The sequence below is a fragment of the Alligator sinensis genome, unplaced genomic scaffold (genome assembly GCF_000455745.1).
Source record: "Alligator sinensis unplaced genomic scaffold, ASM45574v1 scaffold830_1, whole genome shotgun sequence".
In the NCBI taxonomy this organism is placed as follows: Eukaryota; Metazoa; Chordata; order Crocodylia; family Alligatoridae; genus Alligator; species Alligator sinensis.
The window spans coordinates 1,377,100-1,395,232 of record NW_005842309.1 but is presented as its reverse complement, the minus strand read 5'-3'; the positions used below and the strand labels follow the sequence as shown (position 1 = coordinate 1,395,232).

At 43.8% G+C, this 18,133-nt stretch overlaps 1 protein-coding gene across 1 annotated transcript in view; it reads right to left on the bottom strand.

Annotated features, from left to right (window-relative positions):
- The window catches only part of CUNH8orf48 (chromosome unknown C8orf48 homolog), a 163,931-nt gene that overhangs the window by 1,135 nt on the left and 144,663 nt on the right, over positions 1-18,133 (bottom strand). The window contains exon 8 of the mRNA XM_025209813.1: positions 6,189-6,344. Within this exon, the coding sequence (XP_025065598.1) occupies positions 6,262-6,344 (83 nt within the window). The 3' untranslated portion in view covers positions 6,189-6,261. The remainder of the gene's footprint in view (positions 1-6,188; positions 6,345-18,133) is intronic.

The window sequence follows — 18,133 nt, the reverse complement described above, 5'->3', positions numbered from 1 at the left end:
TGTGTGGGGATAAAGACTCCCTGAGAGAAAGCAGCACTGTATTAAAGTTGAAAACAACAGCTGCCACCTTGTGTAAATGTATCCATTAAATTAATAACTATGCAGGGCAAGGGGGAAAAAAACCTCTCAGCACGGCCTACGACCTGACTCCTTCTAGCAACGTGCCAATGGAAAAGTGCAAAGCTGAGTCAGATTTTAAATGGACCTGTGCAATCAACAAAGAGGACAGCGAGTGGCCGAGTGACAACACACACTACTCCTTCCTGCTTATTCTGCTTGGCACGAATGCCTAATCAAGGTCTCCAGAAAGAACAGCCAGTCTTCAGGGATCCTTGAAAAGGAAAGGTCGCCATGTATCATTGATGGCTTTAATAAAGGGATGGGACTGGAATATGCTGAGGTGTATTTGCTGCTCCTTCTCTGCCTTTGTTGATATAGAGTAAAACATGAGCCTGCAGTGACCTAACCACCATCACACAAAACCTGAAAGGGAAACACTCTCAGGAAATGCATGTTTAATAGTTACTGGTCTCTTGTACTAGTAAGACCATAGATTCTTGAGGTAAAAAAAAGGTAATAATCTGATTTTACTTCCTACCACTGATGTTAATTTACATTTGTACAATCACTCACCTTAGCCAAATTAGCCCAATCACCTTCACATTCCATTAATAGTCCTTGTTCCTCCAAGCACTACCAGGAGTAACTAGGAATAACAGCCGTAAGTTGACTGAGAGTAGGTTCAGGCTAGACATCAGGAAGCACTACTTCACTGTCAGGGTGGCTAGGATCTGGGACCAACTTCCAAGGGAAGTGGTGCTTACCCCTACCCTGGGGGTCTTCACAAGGAGGCTAGATAATCACCTTGCTGGGGTCATTTGACCCCAGCATATTTTCCTGCCCATGACAGGGGGTCAGACTTGATGATCTGCTCAGGTCCCTTCCGACCCTAGCAAATATGAAACTATGAATAGTCCATTTTACTTTTTAATTTTCCATGCATTGGCTCAACATTGTTGGGTTGCGAATCTCACAGCAGGGGGATGTTTATAATATTCTCCCATCCCCGTATGCCCCTCCTTGGCCCCCACTGAGTCATTTTTACTCTGGTACATTGTAACATATAGGATTGCCTAGCACAGAGGAGCTTTACAAAGACAGGAAATCATGATAGACTGAGTCTCTTCCTAGCTCTATATCTTAGTGATCGCAGAATTCATGTTGGTAAATAGGCCCCTAAATAAGATATTAGAGACCAATTCGCTTTTAGTTCTGCTGAGCAAGTACACCAAGTGAACTGTAAATGCTTTAAACTCCCAAAAGAGTTTAGGCCCATTGCAGCAATCCTTTTAACTCCATCAGTTGTCTGTGTTTTTCCACTATGAAGACAAAGTAGTCTGTGCTCTTCTAGTTTACTTTCTTCTAACAGCAATATCATTATAGAAGTACAGTTAAATGTGATGTCATGGAACTGTTTAGGCTCTCAGAAAATTAGCTTTGATACACACACACAAAAAAGGCTTTGCAGCATATGGTATGGATGAAGGTTTGCATAATTATTTAAAGCATAAATATTCCCATGAAATATCCATTCTGAAAAGGCTGTACCAGTGCAATAAAACCAGAAGGTAAAAACAGGCGAAAAGAAGAAGTAAAATGAAACAGTCAAGTTTCACTGTTCGGTCCAAGATATTAAAGAAATATATCAACAGCATCAATGTTGGAGAGGAAATGAGATTTTAAAAGTAAATTCCTGCTTTGCAAGCATGCAATTATAAATGCATAACAAGTTACAGTTATGTTAATAAATAACATTTATCTTGACATTTCCATTTCCTTCTTACCTTCCCTGACATTTCTGAAGTGGAGTGTAGAAAGTTTCTTTCGGTCAGCTGAAGCTACTCTGCAAATTTTTACTTCTGTTGCAGTGTGGACTTCCTAACTGAAGAAATACCCCTCTCTGAAGCTATGTTCTGTAAGGATACCATGTATACAAGACTGCTAACTTCTTGCCACAGTTTCATATAAAGGATTATTAACTAGCAACAGTGATGATGGACTGCTTCCAATGTTTCAAGAACAATAATGCTGTCTTCTCTTGTGAGCCTCTGAGGTTCAGAGAGGTTTGGTTCAAAGAAGCACCCATTATGCACAGGATCAGATCCAGAGGGGGGTGCAGTGGTGCAATTGCACTCCCTCTTTCAGACTGGACCATGCAAGGAGCCTTTGGGGACTTTTTTTAAGTTCTCAATGCATGTAAGAATCCCTACCCCCGCTTTTCCCCTTGGCTCAAAAGCACACCCCTTCTCTCCCCTTGTTCCCTGCCACTGCTGCTTAACTGTCCTGGGAGCAGGAAAGTTTCAAAACTGATCCTGCCCACTCCAGCAGGGCTGTGCAGGGGTTGGGCTCAGATGGGAACAGTGGCAGCAGTGGCACTGGGTGGTGTGTTGGATTCCCTCACCCTTCCTAGTCACCTGAGAGCAGGTATGGGAAAGGAGAACTCCTTTGCCCATTGCTGCTGCAACTGTCACTGTTCCTGGCTGAGCACAGAAGGGGAGGTGGAAGGGGGGAGGATTCTTACATGCTTTGATAACTTTAAAAAGTCCCCATAGGCTCCTGTGTCATGGTCTATCTGCACCAGTGGGCATGGGGGGGTGAAGGCTGACAGCAGGAGTGCAGCCATCCCTGCAGCACAGGTAGCTACTAGGGCTGTGCAAAGCTTCAGGTGCTGATTCGATTTGGAGGAGATGCAGCCCGATTTGGTGGCCGAATCTCCAAATCCAAATCAAATCAGGGGACCAGTTAAAAGGTCTGAATTGATTTGAAGCTCTCCAAATTGATTTGGAAAAGATTCAGAGGAGCTTCAGTGATTTGGGCAGTCCCTGCCTGCTGCAACAGGGAGCTGGACCCGAACTCTAAGCTGATAAGTAGAGGGTGGGGGAGGGGAGGCTGGAAGAGTGGGGGAGGGACCTTGGGGGGGTCCCGGAGGGCCCTGGGGGGGGCCCCCTGCCAGGCCCCACCCCCTGCCCACTCCCCCAGCACCACCATGGCTGCCCTGCCTGCCCCAGCTCCTGGGCCTTTAAAAAAAATCCCCCACTCACTGGGTGATGCTGGGTAGGGGGGCAATCCCCGCTGCCCCCCACTGCCCCACACTGCATGGGGGGCTCTGCCATGAGCCCCCCCACCTGCCCCCCAGATCCCCTACAGCTGCCCTGCCTGCCCCCTCTCTGGCCCTTTAAGAAAAATAACAAGCCCTGCACTCACCAGATACTGCAGCCACCTTGGGGCTTCTGGGGACTCATGCAGAGCTCCCCCATGTGGTGAGCAGCGCGGGGCAGTGGGGATCACCCCCCCACCAGGTAGCAGCTGGTGAGTGGGAGCTTTTTTTTTCCAAACAGCCAGGAGCTGGGGTGGGCAGCACAGCCATTGAGAGCAGGCAGAGGATGGGCCTGTGTGATTCAGCTGATCTGGCAGCAGCCAAATCAATTCAGGACAGTGATTTGGATCACCAGATTGAATCACTGTCCCCCAAATTGGCTGAATCCGAAGCAAATAGTAGTCACTTCACACAGGCCTAGTAGCTACTTGTGCACTCCTTCTCCCTCCCCCCCACCGGCCAAATCTTGAATCTGTTCTTGCTTATGCACACCCCTGTATTGCTAGAGCAGGCTATAATTGCCATGAGGATAGGCTGCCCTATGGAGATCCATGTACTCCAAGATGTAAATCTGTAACAGTGGCCTTTTAAGAGGTATTTTAACACTTCTATTTGCAGTCCCAGCAAGAACTCAAAAGTGAAAAACCAGCATTAAAGGGTAGGGGGAAAGGTTGATGTATAGAAAACCTCAAAAATATTTCAGTTTAGTTTTAAAGGAATAGTTAGTTTATCCACACATCAGTTTTCTCTGCCCATAACTATGACCAGTTTTGGATGGAACAGACTGGAGTCTTCCAGTTTGAGCTAACAGACCCACACATGGTGGTGCAAATGCACAGGAGAGCTGAACTAAGTTTTCATGAACACTAAGTCTGGCATTTTCTAATTTTTTTGAGTTCTGGACTTTGCAATCTTCATATTTTTTTTAAACATAGCTCTTTGGATGGAAAACACCCTATTGCTATCCTATAAACATATCACCAGCTTGGTGCTGGGTTTCTTGAATGACAATTAACACAATCTTTCTGTGGTGCATTTAATTTAGTAAATAAAATCTGGCCTTTACCTGGTTCAACTTGCTTCCAAGAATAAAACCAATCTAGGGCTTCTCTGTTTATGCTTTGGAACCTGGCACTGATCCAGCATGTTCCCTGGCCAGATAATGGCAATCAAAATAATGCTAATGCTGGCAACACTTACTGCAGTGATAAACATGTTGTTTAAACTCATCCAAGCCTTAAGTTCTCCAGTTCAATACCAACCGTTACCAACACTGTTAATGAGGGTAATTTTTTTCTCTTATCACTAACTAGAGATCAAGATTCTTGATATAAAGTGCTGATGGTTTCTATATACCCAATTTGTTCTAATGAATATGGAGGAGTTAATATGCTATCATTTTTAATAGCAATTCCTTCCAATTGCCTCAAAGGATTTTGTTCTCACCCTCCATCTCGGGTTTCTATTCCCCCAAGACTGAATCACTTTTAGAACTGATGAATATTTTCCTAACGTTTAGCTTAAATGTTTCTATCTTTAGCTTCAAGTCATTACTTTTTGTCTTACCGTCTAAAATGGATTAATTTCCTTCCTCCAAGACAGAACAGTTCCCTTATTTTGTTTATATCCATACCTTGAAGGCATTTAAAATCCCTGGTTATGTCCCCTTGGAACAATATTCTAAATTATATAAATTTAGCTGCCTCAGTCTCTCCAGTGCCAAAATATTTATGCCAATGCCGTGCAAGGCAGAACCCATCCAACAAATCATTGATTTGTTGATCAATAGTAACCCATTGCAAGTCACCATTAAGTACAATGGACTTAATTTCCTTCCTAGAGTTCTGTCTCCTCTAACTGACATTTTCAGGTCTTTGGGCTTTGAAGAAAGTTTGTGCAAGTTCTGCTGGTCAACAATAAACTCTCCGTAAGGCTGGAATGAGGGTTACCCGTGTCCAAGAAGACTGAACTATTAGGAGGTTGCTCAGAGCAAAAAGACGAATGGGGTGCTACCTTCTGTAAGTTAGGCATTATTGACTGCAGTATGTATCTGGGTCTGCTGTTAAAGTCTTTACATAAAACTCTCTAGAGTTCAGTCTGTCACTTGTTCCTACAGATAGCCAGGATGTAAAGGAATCAGTCGAGCAGAAGAAGGATTTCTTTGTATTTGCACCACGGATCATGTAGGGGAGATACATATCTTAAACCTATTTATTTAAATGTAGCAGAGAAGGAGCTCTGAGAGACCGAGGTATCCAAAGAAGTGTTGGAACAAATGGATAAAATTCAGTGTGACCAACCCTCAGGGATATCCAAGAATTCTGAAGAGACTTAAAAATGAAGTATGGGCTGCTAACAAAAATAAGACATCTTTCTACTAAAAACTAGCTGGCATCTTAGAGGACAAGATGTGTTATTAAAAATAAAAGAGGCGTGAAGTGTGATCTTCAGAATTACAACCAAATGAGTCTCATTTTAGTACCAGGTAAACTGACTGGATAATTATTAAAGAAAGAGCTAAAGATCTCTCAGCTGAACAGGTCAATGAAGACAAACCAGCCTGGACTTTGCAAAGAACAAAAAAATCAGACTTCGCCAATCTACTACAGTTCTTTTGAATATGGCAACAAAACAGTATGTAAAGAAGAGCAGACTGGAATAATTTCTATTTTTTTGAAAATTTAAATATGCTTGAAGTTTTTCGTAAGAAGCTAATAAAGGCAGTCAATAGCCAGGCAGCCAGCACCCTGTACTGTCATGGGTTAGAAATTCAGTAAGAGTCAGAAAACAAAAGGCAGGATAAAAAACGTATTAGATATTTATAGAAAAAATGGGGCGGGTCCTCCTAGCACTAGTGACTTCAATAATGTGTTAACAATTTACACTATATGAGGATCTGCCCCAGTGACAATATTTGTGGTTCATGGATAGAAAAAAAATAAAAGAGAACCCAAATAGGCCAACCACCAGCTGTTAGGAGCTGGACTCTTTGGGCAGGTTCCAAAATACCTGTTTATTAAACTACACTTACTTTTGGAGCTGGGAATATAGGACTAGATGACAACTATTTCCAGAAATTTAGGAACTCTGGTTTACGTCAGCAATCAGGTTGCCATCTTCCTCTTCCAGTTCCTGCAGCCACATGGTCCAGTGTATTCAGATGTATACTCAACAGCACAAGCACAGCCTTTTTTGTAGGAAGAAAAAGGGTAAAATAAATAATTTCATCCCTTTTAAAATAGTTGATTTTAGCACAGAAATGTAAAACAGAATTCTGAGGTCAAAGGAAAAGACTCCTACACTCAGCTTCAAGAAGACCAGGCTTTGGCCTTAAAATGCTATTAAATCATGCAGGTTTTTTATTATAAATTTGGTTTTTAATAACTTAAATATGTGCCTCAGGCTACGTCTTTTCAGGCAAGTAAGGAAGCAAGTCATCCTTTGATATTCATTTCAAATCTTGCTGCTGAAGTGTTCAATTTATAACAGAATACTAATAAAACCCAATTTGGGGTTCATTTGAGAAAGGTTATTTAACACTTGACAAACACTGATTATTAGGGTTTTTAAATACCAGTTCCCACAAAATACAACACTAATAAGAAAATAAAAGTAACACAAGCTTTCTACATATGCAAACCAATATGGGAGCTTTTGCTCCACCCTATTGCTGTCTCCTCCATAAGTCCATGAACTGGGAAGACATTGTTCATATTGTCCACATCTGTTTGGTATGTTAGAAAGAGAGACACTTAGAAGACCTGTTGTATCTTATATTGGGTTTAAATGTGATGCACGCACATGGGCAGACAAGGTTCTTTAGGTGAATCTGATATCTTTTATTAGACCAACTTAAATAGTTGGAAAACAATTATTAAGCAAGCTTTTGGGTTCAAAAACCCTTTGTCAGGCTAAGGAAGTTTCTGCAGTTGGTGTGTGCTCTTCCTGGATGGAATGAAAAGTAAAGAAGCCAGAGGCTGGGCTGGTATGCATACAAGACAGGTAGTCCGTGAAAATGTAGATTGAGGAGTCAATGGGTGAGAGCCTCCCTCCCAGCCTGTCTCTCACCCATTGACTCCTCAATCTACATTTTCACGGACTACCTGTCTTGTATGCATACCAGCCCAGCCTCTGGCTTCTTTACTTTTCATTCCATCCAGGAAGAGCACACACCAACTGCAGAAACTTCCTTAGCCTGACAAAGGGTTTTTGAACCCAAAAGCTTGCTTAATAATTGTTTTCCAACTATTTAAGTTGGTCTAATAAAAGATATCAGATTCACCCAAAGAACCTTGTCTGCCTATGTCCTTAGACCAACACAGCTACAACCTACACCCCTGTATGCACACACATGTACACATACACGTGCAACCTACTTACAGTGAAAAATAACTGTTTTATGTTCTTTGATATGGTGCCCAAAATTCAACCGCGAGGTAGAGATACTTTGCTTGTCAAAACAAAAATAAGACTCAGAATAATAAGAAACAAGCACATGATATTTACTGTGCTTTTTGTCATAAAGGCTGAGAAGCTATTGATTTCCCTAACTGCATCTCATCTGATCCAAAATGTCCCCACTAAGCACTGCAGTTTTTTCAAAGGTAGAAATTGAATGGCACAAAGGATAGCTGTTAAGTTCCTCCCCTGCCACTACCTGACCTCTCAGATATGTCAGGTGTTTTGGCAGGCAAAGCAAGAAAAACTTAGGTGCAACAGTTGGTGGCTGTTGGCCTTGTTAATAACTTCCTGGTTCTAATATACAGTAAGACAAGGTTCTTTGGGTAAATATATCTTGTATTAGACCAACTAAATAATTGGAAAAAAATGTTCTTTGCAAGCTTGCAGGCACAAACACCCTTCTTCAGGCATAGGGAGAGTCTGCTGGCATTATGTGTTCTCTATAGTGGAATGGAAGCCAGTATACAGAATGCAGGTCTGTGAAAATGCAAATGTGTGGCAGTGAGGATCAGAGGGATGAGAGACAAGAGGTCCTATTGTCTCCCATTCCCTTTGATCCTCACTGCCATACATTTGCATTTTGCATATTGGCTTCTATTCCACCATGAAGAATGCATAACATCATCAGACTCTCCCTGTGCCTGAAGAAGGGTGTTTGTGTCCAAAACCTTTCGAAGAACAATTTTTCCAACTATTTAGTTAGTATAATAAAAGATATCACATTTACCCAAAGAACTTTGTCTGCCTATGTCCTTAGGCCAACATGGCTACAACCAACAACCCTATTATAAAAAGGCTTTATTCGCTGAAAAACAGCCACCCTGAATTTGAGTTTCTCTGATATGTGGACCACACAGAAAACACCTTTATAAAACCACTCTTCAATACTGCCAGAGAAATAGAGGGTCTTTGCTACATCTGATCCAAGGATAGTTATAGTTTGTTCAGGGGTTTCATCCGAATTCTCTACAGCATTTTAAAAGGTATGCAGACACTTCCCACATGCTTCATGCCCTTCCAAAATCTACCAGAGAAGGCAAAAGAAGTCATCCAAGTACAGGTCCAGGAGTCACTGTCTCTCAAATTCTAATCCAAACTCAGATATTGAGTCCTTGGGGAAAACAGGGCAATGGCTGCAGCTGCTGGTGAGGTACACACAGACATGTGTTGCTCATGTATTCCCTCCTCCAGTGGACCCAACCTTTTAATAGGCATGCCTCAAATTAGCCCTGCATCCTCCCTGAATGCTACTCTAATCCCTTTTCCCTGCCCAAGCTGTGCTCTGCTTTGTGTTCCCTGCCCTATGCTCCCTGTCTGATCTGCTGCTTAGCTTTCGGCTCCCTGCCCTATCTGCCACTGTGTTGCCTATCCACATACAGAGGCTGCCCATGCCACTGTGGCACCCATGCCACAGGTTGGCCACCCCTGGATTCAGCACATAGCTCTAAAATTGACAGCACTGTTTAGACAGCATGCCCCCAGCTTCAAATCAAGTGATTGAACTTTGACTGCCCTTACCTTGGATCTAACCAAGAATTCCTCAACATTTCTTGCGTCCTGCCTTCTACTCTTCAGCTCAGAGAGCAATAGCACCAAGTCCATCTATCCCTTGCTCAGCTCTCAAAGAAGGCACATACAATCACCCTGTGAGTCTTGGGTACAGACTTTGAACAAAGGAGGCCTTGTCTAAGGCTGCACTGTGGCCAGCATGTGCCTCTAATTATGACCCCAGGTGCCAAGGATGGACTGAAATCCAACTCCAGGCAACTAAAACAAGGACAAACACAATGAAAGGTCAAAACAATTAGCAAAACACCATCTCCAGGGTATGGTTCTCTACATGTGCCACAGCCTCTCTACATGTGTCACACTTCAGCCTCTGTAGACAGCATTACAGGGAAGTGAATGAAAGGAGATTTTAGTTTTAAAGCAAGACCTTTTTTCCTCCAGTTTTTGTTTTTGTCTGCAATGAATTTAAGTGACTGTAATATCTTCTGGCCATTGCTAGCCCACAATAACAAGCCCGCTGACAGGAAGAAGATCAGCCTTCTCAGGAGTGTTTTACTGTTTCTCTGAATTAAAATAATTATAGACTTATATAGACAAGACTTATAATTCTCTGAATTAAAATAATTATAGCTTATATAGACAAGCTGTATAAGTCCACAGCACAAACATGTTTGTTTAAATAAAAGTTTAGTGTCTTGGGAGTGTGGCATAAACCAGAGGTTTATTAGCAAGTCTATTTCATGCCCAACAGTCTAACTAGTTCCTGCTGTGTTGTTTCCCTAATAGGCCTGTAGATTAAATGCAAAGTTTTCCTCTTAAATGAGGCTTCAAACTAACTCTGGACGAGATCACGTATTTTGATTAAAAAAAGAAGGCTTTTAAGCCCTTTGCTCCTTTCTGCCTCCCCCCTTGAGAATACAGAGCCAGAAGCAAAAGATGCAGAAGAGCAGACTCAGTCACAGGAGGCTCGATTAGAATTTTCCCATTTTGTTTTGGAAACTGAAATTAGCCAAGCTGCAGTTGGTGTTCGGGGTATATGAAAGGCCAGAAGCAGTAAAATCCTCGTCATTGGCTGCTGCAATGGCCCGGGATTTCGTGGGCCAAGAAACATCCCAGTAGACATCACCCTGGTGAGTGTGGGTCTGGGCTGGGTCCCTGCTACACTGCCCAAGATACTGAGTAAATAGGCTGCTAGGGAGGCTGAGTAAACAGATCACTAGTAGTGCCTAAGTTAGTTTAGTGATGACTGTACAAGCTGCAGTAGCTACCATGGCTACAGTGTAGACATACCTATATGTTGCTACATGGAGAAGGATGCTTGGATTGGATGCTTGGATTGTCTTATTCTGTTTGCTGGGAAGGCTAAGAGGAGGATGTAGAAAAAACAGAACACCATGTTCATTTTGCATACTCCATAGCCAAATGGAGAGGCTTTGTTTCTGGATGACACTTGGTTGGGAGAGGTTAAAAATGGAGAATTCAGGAGGTTCCTCACCACCAGTCCCCTACTCCCTCTTTAGGGAGAATTGCATTACCTATGCAAGACATGTAGCATATCTGTGGCCCAGAATATGTAGTTCACACCAGGTTGGCTTAGAAAACTCGCCTTAGAGTTCCATCTGTCCACTCAATCCTACGCTTCTAGTTTCTGTAGGACGCAGTAAGTGTTTCTGGATTCAGACAGCTCATTAAACTAGGTCAAGAACTGTCTGTGGCTCAAACTATTTTGCTTACAGGATTTTATGAGATTTTTGGATGTTTACAGGTTTCAGAGTTTTTTTGAAATTGCCAAGGAGGCCTCTGAAGACCACTGTATCAGCCCCCTCCCTCCCCCTTCTCAATCCTGAGAAATCAGAGAGCAGCAGCTAAGCAGCTGCTCTATGCAAAAAATGGCTTAACACATTAGCGCTAAATAGGATTTTGTATAAGGTCCAAATAGAAAAAGGGAACAGGACATGAAAGAAAGAGAAATGAGAGGGGCAGAGCAGTAGGTAGATGGAATGGGAAAAAGGGAAAAGGTTATAAATGCAGGGAAGGAAAGGGAAAGTGGTGGGAGTAGAAATAGGAGAGGGGAAAGCAAGGGGTGGAGGGGGTCGGGAGGGAAAAGGGTGATCCATGGGAAGACCTAATTAAATTGAGATGTCTGGAATATAAAGGTGGCAAGGGAAACAAGGAGTTAATAGCAAGCGAAGGTAAGGGAAAGCAGAAGGTGGTGCAAATTTTACTGCCATCACCTGATTGGTGGGGAAGGGGAAATACCCCACCAATCACTTTGAACCTCCTCGAAGTCAGTGCACCGGGCTGCCACTGGCAAGCCTGCAACATTACATAATGAGATTTAGTTATATGAGCGTTATGCAGTTACTTTATATTGCTCACTGTAAATCTACAGTCAGCGAGTGAGAATTGGGTTGTCAAAGTTGAAGCATTTCTTTATTCTGAGGCAAAGAGTCATAAGAAAGTGCTGACAGTGAGCCCCAAAGTTGGTTAGGCCTCCCTGAGAGTGACTTGGGTTACGCATATGCTGCATCAATTAATTGCTTCAAAAATTATCATACATTTTGAACATTTGTAGTATTATCTATCATACAAGGGTTGAAATTTTTGTACAAATACAATAGTTATTGTACACCTGGCAACACTGGTGGCCAGCATGCCTGGTGCCACCTAGAGCTGGGAGGCTACAGCTGCAGCCAATGATGAGCCCCAGATACGCTCCCACCAACTGGCTGCAGCTGCAGGGCACGTGGGAGCAGGAAGGGGTCCAGGTTGGTTCAGGTCAACCTGGAACTTCCCTCACAGGCATGACCAACCCCAAGGAAGGGGAGGAACTGGTATAGGCAGTGGGCTACACTGCTTCTCTCCATGGAAGCCAAGGATGCCTCACTCAACACCAACTAGGCACTGGCTCCCACAGCAGGACCGGACCACTCTGCGGACACTGGAGACCAGGTACCTCCAAGGGCTTCATGGGGGTACCCCCACCTACTTACCAGAATGAGTCTGATACAGGCTCACCTTGTGAACCAGGCCCATGACTGCAGGGCAAACCCCAAAGAACCTAGCTGTCCAGGAAGGCAGCGGACATAAACTATAAGGCCGAAGTTCGGCCTGTAAATAGACAATGGACACCCTTATTTATGCTGTATTTCTTTATTAATGCTAATGCAATACAGATATCATTGGTGGTAGATGCTTGCCAAGGAAACAGGGGTTGGTCAGCCCACATTGGTCCTAGATCCTTCTGTTTTTCTTTCCAAGCTGAACCTTTTTTTCCATTATGTGAAGGCAGGAACCTAGGGGGCCAGGCACATACCCCAATCACCGCACAGAAACCCCCAGGTGGAAAGGGGGTTGGGGAGAGGGGGTGTGGTGTAGGGGAAGTGGAGCCCCACAAAAGATGCCCAGACACTGAGACCTGCACCCTTCTCAATGAACCCCACTGTGGTCAGGTACCACCTGCTGATATCCTTTTTCATTTAACATCAAGTTGTGGCAGGTGTGATATAAAACAAAGTGGGTGAGAACACCTATTGAGAGTGAGGCACCAGGGCCCCACACCAGTGCAGCCCTTTAGCCCAGGTCCCACTACAGCAGGTAATGCAGTTTATGCTGAGCTCTGTGCTGCTGCAGCTATGCTACTAGGAGTACACAATCTAGCTAGCTAACTTGGGTATATCAACTAGGCCTGTGCGAAGCAGCTAGTATTCACTTCGGATTCAGCTGATTTGGGGGACAGTGATTCGATGCAGTGATTCAAATCACTGTCCTGAACTGATTCAGCTGCTGCTGAATCTCTGAATCACACAGGCCCATCCCCAACCCACTCTCCCAGCCCCGGCAATGGCTGGCCCCACCCCCCCACAGCTGCCCCATCTGCCCCAGCTCCCTTTAAAAAAACCCTCCCAAAACCCTGTATTCACTGGTTCCTACCTGGTGGGGGGGTTCCTACTGCCCCCCATTGCCCCATGCTGTGTGTGTGTGGGGGGCTCTACATGAACCCTCAAAAGCCCTGAGGCCACTGCACGAGCTGGTCAGGCCAGGGTTTTTTAGGTTTTTTTACTTAAACTGGAGAAGCTGGGGTGGGCAAGGCAGCCATGGGGGGCTGGGCAGTGGGGGGATCAGGGGACTTGTGGCAGAACCCCCCATGCAGCATGGGGCAATGGGGATCCCCCCCCCCCCCCACCAGGCAGCACCTGGTGAGTAGGGGCTTTTTTTAAAGGGCCGGGAGCTAGGGTGAGTGGGGCAGCCATGTGGGGGTCGGAGAGCAGGCAGGGGTTGTGTGGCTCATGGCAGAGGCCCCACATGTGGCGTGGGGCAGTGGGGGGAAACAGGGATCACCCCCCACACCCAGCAGCACCTGGTGAGTACAGGCTTTTTTTAAAGGACCGGGAGCTGGGGCAGGCGGGGCAGCCATGGGAGGGGCTGGTGAAGTGGGCAGGGGTCGGGGGCATTCGGGGGGCTGTGGGAGCAGGCAGGGAATGGGATCTGGCAGGGGTCCCTCCATGGTCCCCTCCCCTGCCCCCTACTTACCAGCTCTGAGTCCAGTTCCAGGTCCCTGCTGCAGTGGGCAGAAACTGCCCCAATTATCGAAGCTCTCTGAATCTTTTCCAAATGGATTTAGAGAGCTTCGAATTGATTCAACCTTTTTATTGGTCCCGATTCAATTTGGATTTGGAGATTCAGCCACTGAACTGAGCTGAATCTCGTCCGAATCAAATCAGCACCCGAAGCTTCGCACGGCCCTAATACCAACAGTACACTGCACTTACTGCTATGAGACATAAACTATTGTAGTGCTCCCACCATTCTGTGTAAGGAATAGAATGGGAAGTATTTGTGAGGACATTTTTCCCCCCAGGTCCAGAGGGTTTAAGCTTTGGGCACCTAAGCATATTCTGGCTTGAATCACTATACTATGCTACTCTGCCCACTTCAACTTTTAATTGAATTGTCTTCTTTGTTCTGTGTCCTAAGGTTGCATAATGTTTCTGCTACTATTATGCAGTTGATGTGTTCCACTGTTGAGACAGCTATGTTTCAGTGCTTCCATTATATTTTCAAGGGGGATCTATACAAGCATAAATCAGTCATCCTAAAAATTACTGAAATAAACCTTACAAAAAGGGGAAACTAGGATTTATCATCAGAATTCTTTATCATCATAGGTTTCAGTTATAGTTGCCAGGAAAAGAGACACTTTCTGGCTTTTAGCCTGACTAGAAGACACCAAACTCCATAGTTCCATAAAAACTGAGGCCAGAAGTGCTCATGAGATCAAGTATTTATACTTCCTGTATGTCATAGGCCATTAAGTTCCACAAAAATACTCTATCAAGCCCAAAGATTTTAGTTTGACCAAATATATCATTCCTCAAAAGCTAAAAAACTAAAACATATGTGCCACAGGTAGAGAGACCAAGGCATCACCAATGCCTGACCCCCTGCAATTGCAGGGAAGTATTAAGTGAGATATACCTAGCGTTCCGTATTTTCAGTTTTTATTTAAAAAAAAAAAATCCAGGAATTTTTCAGGGTTTATCTTCCAGACATAAACATTGGGTTGAAATTGGGATAAATGGAAGTAAAGAAAAAAAAACTGGTTTAAATCGGGGAAAATAATAATACGTTCCTGAGGCAGGGAGGGAGGGAGGGAGTAAGGCTCGGGTGAGGGAAGGGGTGGGGCACAGCCCACTGGCCGCTCCTGGGGCTGCCGCAGGGAGCAAAGCAGAGGGAACTGTCAGTGGGTGCAGGGTGCAGGAATGGGGGAGCATGGCTCTTGCTGCTACATGTACCTCAGGAGGGCTGTGGGCTGGGGGGCTGCACTGGGCTCTTCCCAGGGGGGGTGTGCCCCCGGATCTGCACTTGGGATGATTGTCCAGTGCAGTCCCCCAGCCCGCAGCCCCCCCAGAGTGCGCATAGCATCAAGAGCTGGCTGGAAACCTGTGCCTCAGGTAACTGGCACTTTTAGCTTACCGGCACCCCCAGCCATTCCCCACTCGTGCTAGTTAAGAGGGATTTTACTGTACCTGGTAAAATTGAGTGAACTGAAAAATGGGCCCAAATCAGTAAAAATGTGTGTAAATCAGTAAAAACCAATAACTTCAATTAAAAAAAAATCAGGGAATTTATTGGTGAAAATCAGTAAAATCTGAAAATGTAGACTGGCCCCCCTGACCTACGATCTCGTCTCCTGCTATTACAAGCCTCCAATGTTTCAGATGAAAGCAAAATAAAAATAAAATCCAGAAGTCAAATTATACATGAGGTGTTGCAGAGGTGGGGGGAATTCTGAAGGTTATCCCAAGCTCCGAAGGATAAGAGTAGTTTGCAGTCACTGTTTTAATACAGAGCTGCAATTGTTATGAGCATGCTGAGGACAATGTGAGCAATCCCATCCTGCTGAGAGCTCACAAAGAAAGGGGATGAGAAAAGGAACTAGATCTCCCCAGCCCTGTACACAGAGGCCAAAGAATTTCTCCTTAAAAGTGTAATCAAAATGAATTTTTTAGAAAGAGTATTCAAGGCAAGATTAACATGATGGTCAGTCAATTGCATCTCCTGGTACAGCTTTCTAATGCTCACTCAGCCTCAGTGCTACATAAACTCAACCTTGAAATAAAACACACTCTTCTAATCTAAATTTCCAGTTCCCAGTTCTTCTGGAGCACTTTTTCTCCAGTAAGTACCTATACCCACTAATCGAGACACTATTCAACCTTCTCTTGGACCAACTGAATAGGCTGAACTTCTTCAAGATTCACATTGTAAGGCTCATTTTCCAACCTGTGGGTCATTTTCGTGACCCTCCTTTAAACTCAGTCTTGTATTTCCACAACTTTCTTGAAGTGTGGGCATCAGAAATGGACACAATAATCTGGCAAAGTGTAAGAGTTGATCATGATGGCTGGAAAATGGTATTTAGAGGTTTGCTTTTGGCAACTGGCTTGTAGGTAAAGTAAATATGCATTAGAACAATGGCCCAGGGCAATGGCAAGGTTAACTGATTTCAAAAAAGCCTGTTTTGAGACAGTGTCCCGTGGAGCCAGGACAGCTCTCCCTCTCCCTATGGCTCCCAGCTACCTAGGCTGACCAAGAGCAATTTGCTTTCGGTTAACATCTACACATGTGCTTTGGTGCAATAATTGAATGTGCCATTTTCCAGTATTTGTATCTATAAATACTAGAAAATGGAGCATTAGACTAATCTACTACACAGTAATTGCTGCACACATTTAGACTGTGAAGTTTACTGTTCATTACATTAGTCCATTGCACAGTAAAGCATCTTGTGCAGACACACCCACTGATATCTCCATTTTAAGATATCTCATTCAGCCAATTTTAATGCATCAAATATGTGCCCTGTTATGTAAATATAATGCAAGTTTTTTTAATCAAAATGGTGTATGCCTTGGAACAGTCCAGGTATATTATACCAAGCTATCATGACTTGCACTAGACATTTTAAAAGATGAACCTTGTCAGATTTTCATTTTTTCCCAGTTATATATGGTGCCAAATCAGGGGGCCATTTGGAGGTCAGTATAAACTTTGCTACAGAATACAACAATCCAAGGTTTAGTCCTGTCAGTGCTGATTTATGCCCATGGGAATGTACTGATAGGTGTAAGTAAAGGGATTAAGGTTATAGTCCTAATTCTGCTTTCCAACCTCCTAGGCTCCCCAGATAAATTATTTAATGGTCACATACCTCTTTTCCTTTCCTCCCCAAATCTGCAAACCCCATTGCAAAGCTCAGTTTGTTAATGTAAAATACAGTGAGAACTTGTGAGGGAAGACACTGTACCAGGACAGATAACTGACTACATCTATTGTTAGAGAGAAAAATAGTTTCTTAAAAAAAAAAGACCCAGAGAAGCTTTTCTTTCTGCCAGGCAGAGAAATAAATTTTCTGTTATTCACAGCCCCTGCAAAACTTAGCTAGACTTTAGAATCAATAGGCTGCAATGTGTGCTTAGATCTGCCAAGAAAAAACTGGACAGAGGCCAGTTTCAGATCTTAAAATCATTTTTAAAGTTTTTGTTTTTGGGGAGAAAGTCTGTATTAATATTGTGCTGCTGCTACTATCTGGTCTTGGAAGATTGCTGTTACCTCAGAATCATCACTGGCTAGCCTCATCATTACAGAAATGAACCTGCTCCTTGCTTCACACGTACTATGAATAATATTCCCATGGCTTCTGGCTACAAGATTCAGAAAGGTGTTTTTGGGGGGGAGGGGGGGAGCATTCCTTTTTAAAATGTTATTCAAGAATTATAAAAGAAAAAAATAATTGAAAGTACCTGTGTTCACCCAGAACAGTTCAGATCTGATGGCAGGGAATTAAAGGAGAACATGAACTTGCTATTGTTAGTGAAATAGTTTTCTCAGTTCCTGGAACAGGGCAGAACTGAAGGTCACTTATCTCAGCTCAGAGTTCTGATGCACAGTCCCTTATGGGAATATGTGCTGGTTTCCATACCAAAATTTTACCTCATCTCAATCTCATTATCCATAAAGTTAGAAAAATAGTTAGCCAAGGAAAAAGGAGAAATAGGAACTTTGAATTATTTTCATACCTGATGCTTGCAAGACAAGTCAAGTGAATAACCAAGTCCAGGCAAACAGTGTTAGGAGAGAAACAGGGTTACCTATGGCTGGGGACCTGCACGAATTATAGCGGCTCTGAGAGCTACTGTAATGAAAGTGCCGCAGTGTCTCGTGTATCAGCATCCCCTCTTTCAAAGAGCTTTAGTTCAAGCGCCCCCACCACCATTTTGAAGTGTCGCGATGCTGATACATGAGACACAAAGGCTGGCTGGAGAACAGTAATTACCATGCTTTGGCAGACTTGATTAATTGAGTTTGCTCTGATGCACTGTAATACTGCGCACCGGAGCAGCTGCCATGCTTGTATACGGCACCTTCTATTGTGAGGTATTAGAAAAATGTGCATTAACCTATTTTAATGTGCATTCACTAAAGAGCACTTTTTTGTGATAC